Genomic DNA, 9,347 nt, shown 5'->3' with positions numbered 1-9,347 from the left:
TTAATCCTCTTTCACTGGCAGGTGGGTGGGTTTAGTCTCAGCAGGCAATTACAGAAACACATTTCACAGTCAATTTAGGATAACTGCCACTTCAGCACAAACTGTGCGCTCACAGTTACTTGGAACTGCTATTTCACATAGCATTCATGTTGTGGTCTGTGTACATAGCTTGCCAGATGTTATTAAGTAAGCAGTGGATGCCCCAGAGCAAAACAAAAAGCACAAATGGGTGAGTCCAAATTCATTCTTTCATTGCAGTTTGTTTGTTATTCCCTACCTGGTAGGTGCGGGTGGCAGCAGAACAGCCTGGGAGGGAGCTGATCCTGGAGCCACCACAGCTGCTGTGCCAACTGTTACAGGGAAAGGGCTGGCAGGGTGGACTGCTCCACCCTGAGGCAGCTGGGACTGGACCACTGGCATGGGAGCTATCTGGATGATCTGGAGAAAGGCAAATACAATAATGAGTGAGCAACGCAAGTGGTGTGCGAATTTTTTGTTTTTACTAACAAAATATTAAATTCTCATGTGAATGTCGCCAGTGAAGTGCTCACTGACCTTGCTTCCGGTCTGAGCTCCGTTCTGGACAGGAAGAGGTGGAGCCACGATGGGAAACTGCTGGGCAGGGGCTGGCGCAGTCCGTACTGTTGCCATGGGAACAAGCATTTTACTCTGGAGGACTGGAGACTGCGTTTGCACTGAGGCAAAGACAGGAAGAGGGAGAACAGGCATTTTATTACGTGTCGCCACAGAATAACTGCTATATGTATCTATGGCACAGTCATGGATTCAGCCTCACTGTCATGTCTCCTGCTCTCAAACTCTCACCTCTAGCTCCTGGGCTGACAACACCCACTGCTGAGCTGGACGTATATCCCGTCAGGGAACCTGTACCCTGCTGCTTCCCATTGGCCAGGGACACGTGTGTGGGTGGAGCTGTGGGCAGGTTGAAGAAACTGGTTGGCTGGCTGAGCTGCTGAGGTGGACTCTTGGGGTGGGTGTTGGCAGGTAGGGTGGGCAGGATGTACTGAACTTGTGTGATGGCCTTACCCCCAGGGGGCGCTAGGGAAGAGGCTGGGAAGAACTGGGGCTGAAGCAGAGGAAGAGGCAGGGGCCCGTTGGTGTGGCTATGCGGTGCTGAAACAGCAGTGGAGGGATGCACCTGCTGCTGGGGGGGCTGAGGCTGGGGGGAGGGGGTGATGAGCTGTACAGCGGGTTGAGCAGACAAAGCCCCTCCTAACACCAAATTTGTCACTACACCACCTGGGCCCACGCCTGCACCTACAGGGTTAGGTGATGATGAGGAATAGTACCCACCCCCTGTGGCTGCGGCCCCACCTCCTGGTCCTGAACCAATTAGAAGTTGTGGCTGCTGCTGCTGGGGAGTCAGGGACTTCCTCTCAGGTGGATGTGGGCTGGATGATGTGCCTCCATCTCTGGGTTTGCTGGCGATGGGGAGCGGTGTGCTGATAACAGGACGCATTACATTGGTCACCACCGTAGAGGCCACCCTAACAGCACCAATGCCCAGGAGTGGGTTCACACCCAGTGAACCTACTGATGAGGATGGAGGCCCTCCAGCTGGAGAGGTGGAGATGACTGACTGGCCAGAAGAAAGGGAGAGAGAAGTGGCTTGCACTCCTCCTCCTCCCTCTCCACCAAATGTGTCCTTACCCTCTCCTTCTCCTCTTTCCTTCCTCCTGTGATCTGAAAATCCTCCTCCACCTGATCTCCCCTCATCATAGCGCTTACTGGAAGGGTAAGAGGACAACGAGACGCTCCTGCCATGAGGCGTATGTTGTGAGGAAGATGATAAAGCAGAGGAGCAAATTACTGGAGCAAAAACTCTCTGAAACAGAAGACAGAGTACATACGTTTTGAGAAACCGTGGATGTAATTGATGGAAAATAACAGAAGGAAAACAATCGTTCAAGCCGGTTACCTTTCGTTCACTTTCGTCTCCAGAACCATTCTCACTATCACTGTCAGTCACCCGCTCCTTACACTTGAGGTCTATGGAACTGCTAGGATAAGGGTCCTCTGTGGAAAAAGAAAAAATACACTACAGCTACACTTGACATTCCTTGCTATTTATAATCCAATAAAATCAGGCTGTACTGTGTGTCTGAATCAGCTCTAAATGACAGCAGATCTTTAAAATCAAAAGATGGAAGTGGTCAAAAACTGGACACAGTTTAACCATGTTAAGAGCGGAGAATAAAACCACATGATGTACAAAAAACCTCAGGACTGTTCTGTGACAGAGTGACACAAAACATCACTGCTGGCATAATATATTACTTACGATTGATAATCTTATTGTATCATTTGATAAGATTTCTGCATGCAGTTCCTGGAAATTTACACAGAGGGTCAGTAATCCAAAATTTGGTTTCATCAGTAAAGTAGGTCTGATTTCTCACCGATGACATCATCGTCTCCCTCTTCCTCACAGATGACCATGCGCTCCTCGTCACTGGTCATGTCCTCGCTGACCCCCCGTTGGGACTGTGACAGGGGTGGGGCATGACTCGAAAACTGACTGCCACCATCCCCACACATCTGGAAAAATAAAGTAAGAGACTTTATAGCGAAGATGCATTTGAAACAAATTAGAATAGCTTTCTCTAGCGAGGTGTGTTAATGTGGCTCCTGTTTTTTAAAGGTTGAATGTGAGAGATGCCCTTTAAATCAAAGAAAAATGCCACTGTTACAACTGCCAGAATCAAAAACAGTTTTAATTTTTCATTGTTTGTGAGGAGCAGATATGCCAGAAAAAAAACTATTTAAGTTGCAGTAGCTCCATTGGAAAACAAAGTAGTTTTGTTTTTCAATCAAGTCATGTTTACAAAAACGGCAGTAGAACACTGTTCATGTCTCAAACTGTGATAATGGTCTTCAATTTATGTTAACAAAATGCAAAATGCATATTACACAATCAGCTCTACAGGTCTATAAGCTTTGTTTCATTCCTACCTGTGCCAGTTCTGCCAGGGCCTGTGTATTACCCCTGTCGACCCGCTCCAGGCTGTGCATGGCACTTTGAGAGAAGGCTCGAGGACGGGTAAGCTGGCCGACGTGACCTTCTCCTGCACTCCTTTCAGACACGCCCACCAAACCTGGACCAACCCCCTTCAGCTCCACAGAATGGGGCTCTATCAGGGGGCAAAAAGAGGACAGTTAAAAGACTGGAAAGGATAAATGTTGTAAAAAGGACAGATGTTACAAAAATAAGCCTGTATGTGATATATCATGAGAGCAGAGTGAAACCAACCTGTGGACTCAGACATGCTCCTCTCTCTGATGTCTTTGCCCCCAGGCACCCCACGGCCTTCAGAGCTAGACTTCTTCCTGTCTTTGTTGCACCATTTCCAGTCTGGGTGGGCCTTAAAATGGGCCTCTTTTACCTGGGAACAGGAGGGACAAGGAGTAAGTGAAAAAGAAACAAAAATACAGCATATGCACAACAGAAAAATGAAGTTGTATGTCACAGTCTTTTTGTCGTTGTTGAAAATGCATCAGTGTACCTGGAAGGCCAAATCATGGTACTTTTGTTTCTCCTTGGGGCCCAGAGCATACCACCACTCCCCAAGGATCTTGCTGACTGTCCTGTTGTCCTGGTTTGGGTGCCGCTGGTGCACCAATGCTCGATGGCGCTTACTGAAAATCATAAATGCATTCATTGGTCGCCGGATGTGATCCTTCTCCCTCTGAAAGAGTGTAAAAGAAAGATGAAGAGATATTAAATGACAAGTTTTTATAAAAGGAGCATTGAGAATTTTGATGGCCAGGTAGGAGCAGTGAAAAACTACCTTTCCAGGACTGTTCTTATCTCCATCTTTGGGCAGCGCACTGAGGGACTGAGTGCGCCTCTTTACTGGTGATGTAGAGAGGGGCTGCTCCGGTACAACTCCTGGGAGGAAGCTGAAAGGAGACAAAAAACAGCCCTCTGTTTGTAATCTTTATTAGATTTCTCTTGGGGACAATATGCACATACAACCTGACACTTGAGCACTGATTTCTCTTTCCCTCTTAAATTAAAAAAGAGTCTCCATATCTGGTGTTATTTATCTTAGAGCTTCAAATCTATCACATGTAGACACGGAGCACAAGTAGTTCATCTCCCATGAGATACATCAGCAGTTTCAGCTCACCCATTTCAATGGCTGACAGCCTGGCCACTGCCTTTCATATAGTGATAGAGCCCAGAGATGGAATGCTTTTGTTCCCATCTGCTTTGTTCTGGCATGGAGCTCTTCTGCCCAAATTAGCGCGAGGATACAGAAAATATCACACTCCTTTACTGTATGTGTGGGTACACACAGTACCACACAGAAAATTACTGTGAAGGCTGACTTGGACAAATACATAACCACTTTTATATTAAGTCACTGATAAAGGTATATGTGTGGCGTGTATCTTCATGTGTTCATGTAACTTGACTTGACTATATTAAAAAGAAACCCGGACTTACGGGTCATCCACGTCACTCTCTGTCTCGCTGTCAGGCCTCTCCCTCTCTTCTCCTTTCTCCTTCTCTGGAGGCGGCTCATCAGAGGAAGGGGGAGGCTGGGACAGGGTACCTCTCTCTACAATGGGAGGTGCCTCTGCAGGCTCCTGTGACAGCGCTGCCACCCCCTGACACTCTGAGGAAGAACAAGAGAAGAGAAACTTGCTCAACACAAAGCAAACAATATATGTATTTTATTGCGGTTTTAAAAATGGGATGGATACGTGTGTTCATTACCTGTCTTCAGACTGGCTGCTTGGGGGTGGCTGACTGGGTGCGGGCCCTCTCCTGGCTGAGAAGAAGCATCTGATTGAGTCGGTGCCAGAAAAGGGACCAATGAATGCCAGGGGAAGACTGGAACTGACCGGGGCTCTACATTGGTCCACACTGCAGAGGAAAAGAGCATTGTTTACTACCAACAGATGACACCATCTGATGTCCATAACTTGATTATATGCTTCCCTGCTCAGATATCAAGATGCTATTTCCTTATTTGGGGAACAGATCAGGGCTCTCGGTGCAACACTCCCACCAGCAATGCATTCCTACTCCAGTCACCAACTTTAAGCATTTTTATAATTAGTTTGTGATGTTACCATACATCTTTTTTTATTATTTAGGAGTGATAGAACCACAAATAAACAAACTAAAATCAGTGATAAATGAGAGCCCACTGCTTCCGAGTGTAGTTCCACTGGATGCACAGCACTACACTAACATCTGGGAAGTAGATAAATGCAATGAATACAACACCATCAGTACTTTGAGAACTACAGAGAATATCGGTGCTGCCACAGAAGCACACCTCCAGCCACTTAACTGGTTAAATCACCCCGACAACAGCAGATGTACAAAAGGACTGTTTGTTCTCAATAACAGGTTGGATGGAGGACAGAAGCTGGTACACTCTGAACCATCATAAATTCAAAAAGGGACTGGATAACTCATCTTATCTGTATTTATATTATTAAAAACAATCTCTTAATAATAACTCTTCTCGAAAAAAAACTTTCAAGTACCAAAATATGTCCTTTTAAAAAATATGAGCTTTAAAAAACAGGTTCTGTCTGTTATTGATTCAACATTTTAGGATTACATTTCGCTACAATCAAACAAAGATGAAGGCAAATAAGGATCCTGTACTCTCATATAAACAGTAAGTAAGTGACATGGACTAACCAAACATGCTTAATCCTTGGCGAAGATACTGAGGATTCTCTGATGAGAACATGGTTGAATTCAATCCTTGCTGTGAGTCTCCCAAAAAGAATAATATGTCCTTTTAAAAAAATCTCTCGTCTTCTACAACACACAAAAATCCGGGTAAGTAAACATCTTTAATCCAAAAAAATCTCGAGGTGATGTTGCTGGGAAGCTCACAGATGACGACAAGTGCTCAATGGTGTCTGTATCCGTTTCATCCCTACAGGTTGCAGTCATCATTCACAATAATTACTGCATCGTGAGGATTTTAAAGATGTGTCATAAAGAGGTATGCTTTTTTTTTTCAGTTCCAATGCGAGTAAAAATGAAATGTGTCTGTCAAGTAGAGTCCATCTCTCCGTATCGCAGAATGCCGCAATCTAATAACGCACACGGAAGAGTCAAACATAAGTGGACAGAATGTACTATAAACGATTACAATAAATCACAAAACTTTAAGAAATCTGTGAGAATGCATCAGTGTACAGACGACCCACTGATAAGGTGATTATGATCGAAGGCAGCGATCCTCCTCCCTTTGGTCTAATTACCCCCGATGCCCTCTCTCCCTGTTTGTTTACATTACTACAGCAGCTTGGCCACGAAGGGGTTAACAAGGCCTCGAGCACATCCACGGCCTCGATTAGAACATCCGCCCGAGATATGCGCAGTCTTCCTGGGCCATGTCTAACCTCGCTGTGCGCTACAATACAGCTGTAGACAGGTGGGCTCGGCGGGTGTCAAGAAGCACATAAAGCTCCGGAGTAACACAGCTAAAGGTCTGCTGTAACAGGGCACCGTATCGATCAGGCTAAACAGCACTGCAACAAGCAAATTGGGGCGATCAAAGCTAAGGTGATTCGTCTACTTGGCGCTTGGAAGAGCGACGTGACAATCCTCTTTCTGTCCAAGAATACGCTGCTTACTTAAACTATAATACTCTCCGATTCAAATAATAAACCACAGCTGATTTAGCTGCCTCTTGCAACAACCGGAGCTTCAAGTGCACCACTCCAAATTGGACCAACCTCTCGGGAACGCCCCTGGTCGTGCACCCGCCGCACAGACAGAGGCAAAAGAAACGCGATTGTTCGCATGTCTCAACTACAAAGGCGTATTCACACGTATTGGCTTGCCAAAATAATCCAGCGATGACTGTTTGACAAGTGCATTTCATCAAATACTAACTTGTTTTTCCCGTTACCTGCTCCCAGATCTCCACTATGCACCTGTCTTAACCTGACATATAACACCTACCAAGATCCAAAAAATCACCTATTAAAGGGCAGCGACCAACACGAGTTTATCCGTGTTTACAACGCATAAGCAGATGTCGTTGACTGTAAATCTGGTGCATTCATCCATCACCAGTGCTTACAAGCTCGCTACCCATCAGGTTTGAATATCAAAGAGCTTCAAAACACTATCTCTACTACAAACTTGGTTAGCTGATCTCTGCCCAGTGTCTAATTGTACCAGTTCCTATCCTACCTGGCCAATCTGGCCACAGACCTGACGTTAGCTAGCAACTGATGAGTCTACAACACAGCGATAAAAGCCACCGCGGTGAAGACTCCTGGCTCCAGTCAGCGAGCAGAAAGGGGGGATCAATCGCAGTTTTATTTTTCTTTCGCCTCCTCAAGGCAGCAACCGAGTGGCTGGTTAAAGATGCCCTAGTCGTGGACCCGCACCCGACGGGGGGGCTTTACAAGAAGCGATACAGTACGTTAGATTGAAGCCGTTGGTGAGGTCCGTCCGTCTGCAGCAGGTTAGCTAGCCACTTCGTGCGGACGACATCGGCGCGCACACCGTCCAGTTCGGTTAATACTTGGCGTTACGAGTGTTGTTTTGGTCCAGAAAAGTCCTCGTATCGCATCTCCACACCTCCCAGCCCGAGTTTACTCTCGTAATTTTGTCTCGTTGTGTCTCTCGCAAGCCTTGGCCCTTTCTTTCTCTTTCCCTCCCTCTTCCTCTTGTTGTAAACTAGGCTGCTTGCCCCCCCTGTACTCGTCCCCCTCCCCTCCTCGTCCTGTCAACCTCGCCCAGCCTTGTCCCGCCCCCTTCGGCGAATTCCACTCTACTATTGGCCGAGGCAGCCACCTGTCATCTGCCCGCCGCGGACCCTGATTGGTCAGCGTGTGCACTGGAATGCCAGTCATATGCAAATTTCAGCCGGCTTTACGGGCAACGGCTGTTGTTACCACAGAAACTGAACTTTTCTTTAATACAAAAACAACAATAAATAAACAAAACTCATTAAGCTCTTTTGTATCTCTATTAAAACACTAGCTAGTGTTAAAGTATTGTGTCAAAAATGTGTATTTTTGTGTTTCTGTCAGTAAGCCCACCCCAGGCTCATGTCATTGGTACAGGAGTCGTAGTAAACCTTGATTGATGCGTGACTCCGCGAATCAAAAGCCGACACTCAGATGTAGGCCAACCAATGGCTTAACAGAAGTCCGACAAGATCCCTCCTTCTTACAAATGCTCAGCTAAAGCTTTAATACCCATAAAGACCATCTGATGCAGGAAGGCGCTATTGAGCTATCTACTGTTTACTTTCCACACTGCTTTTGGTCTTTTTATGCAATCTGCACAGTGGATGGGTGTTGATGAGGGAGGGCTCTGGGGTCAAGATGACACAACACATACGCACCCATTCAAGCCAATATGCAGGGTCATTCTTTGTATTAATAAATCAGAAATTTTCACTTATTCACTTGAGAAGGATTATAAACCATTTCTCTGAAAATGCTACACCTTTGCTTTTATGAAAGCAGCTAACAGTAGAGAGAGCGAGTGATGTAATTTTCCACCATTAAAAGCCCTTTCCAAATCCCCAAACATTTTTCCGTCTTTCAGTCGTGCAAATGTGCCTCCTCCAGACAGAAATGTAAATGTTCTGATGCAACACTCACAGGGAGAAAAGAGAGAGGGAAGAATTGAAAACAGGAGAGTAGGGGTGGTTAGAAAGAGAGGGAAAATGGGTGGAACAGGCTAACAGTGGAGAGGACCAGAGGGTAAAAATAGACTAGAGAGTCATTTTCAGCAGGAGAGGCAGGGAGGGAGGGATGGAGGAGGAGGAGGAGGAGGAGGGTAGGTGGGTGGAGAGAAAACAACTTGTGAAAACAGAACTTCTCTTAAAGGGAGGGAGGGGAGAGCATGGGGGGCCAGAGATGGGGGAGACAAAGGCAAACGATTTAAAGATGCCTATGTTATTTAGGTATAACACAGCTAGATGGAAAAGAAGAAGCATGACGTGGTTTCCCGTCACACTGTATGAGTCAAGAAGTCATGCTCGGCTTGGCTCATCTATCCATAAGGCTAATACAATACTGGGCGGGACTTAATTATCACTACCAGCCAGTCAGCTCATCAGGAGCTTAGGAATTGACCAATAAGGTTGAGAGAGCCACTGTCCTCAGTAGTAAAAAAGTTAACCCTCTCAGCCCTGAGTTACACTTCTCTAATACTTGAAAAAACAATGAAAAATCTAAATTTGGATCTGGAAAAGGATAAATAATATTCAAACATGTCAAACAATAAGAAGCATTTCCGCAGTGTGCCGAAGCTCCATCATAACCCTCATGTGCCTTTATCTTTTCAGTCTGTTGGCATCAGTAAAGCATCTTGCGTC

The 9,347-nt window shown here is 46.0% G+C and overlaps 1 protein-coding gene across 1 annotated transcript; it reads right to left on the bottom strand.

The window, feature by feature from the left end:
• Positions 1 to 273: 273 nt before the first annotated feature.
• LOC311254179 (uncharacterized protein) lies at positions 274 to 7,716 on the bottom strand (the record flags this gene model as incomplete). The annotated part of the gene is made up of 13 exons (XM_084384575.1): positions 7,437 to 7,716; positions 5,687 to 5,809; positions 4,745 to 4,894; positions 4,472 to 4,643; positions 3,810 to 3,921; positions 3,525 to 3,707; positions 3,272 to 3,404; positions 2,974 to 3,152; positions 2,421 to 2,559; positions 1,940 to 2,037; positions 826 to 1,846; positions 556 to 695; positions 274 to 438 (listed from the first exon to the last, which is right to left on the bottom strand). Exons 2-13 carry the CDS (start codon positions 5,736 to 5,738, stop codon positions 274 to 276), a joined length of 2,544 nt encoding a protein of 847 aa, XP_084240701.1. The 5' UTR covers positions 5,739 to 5,809; positions 7,437 to 7,716.
• Positions 7,717 to 9,347: the final 1,631 nt, after the last annotated feature.

This window comes from Pagrus pagrus (genome assembly GCF_965226575.1).
Source record: "Pagrus pagrus genome assembly, contig: HAP1_SCAFFOLD_534, whole genome shotgun sequence".
NCBI lineage: Eukaryota > Metazoa > Chordata > Actinopteri > Spariformes > Sparidae > Pagrus > Pagrus pagrus.
The sequence above is the reverse complement of the archived record's forward strand: the minus strand, read 5'-3'. Positions and strand labels throughout refer to the sequence as shown.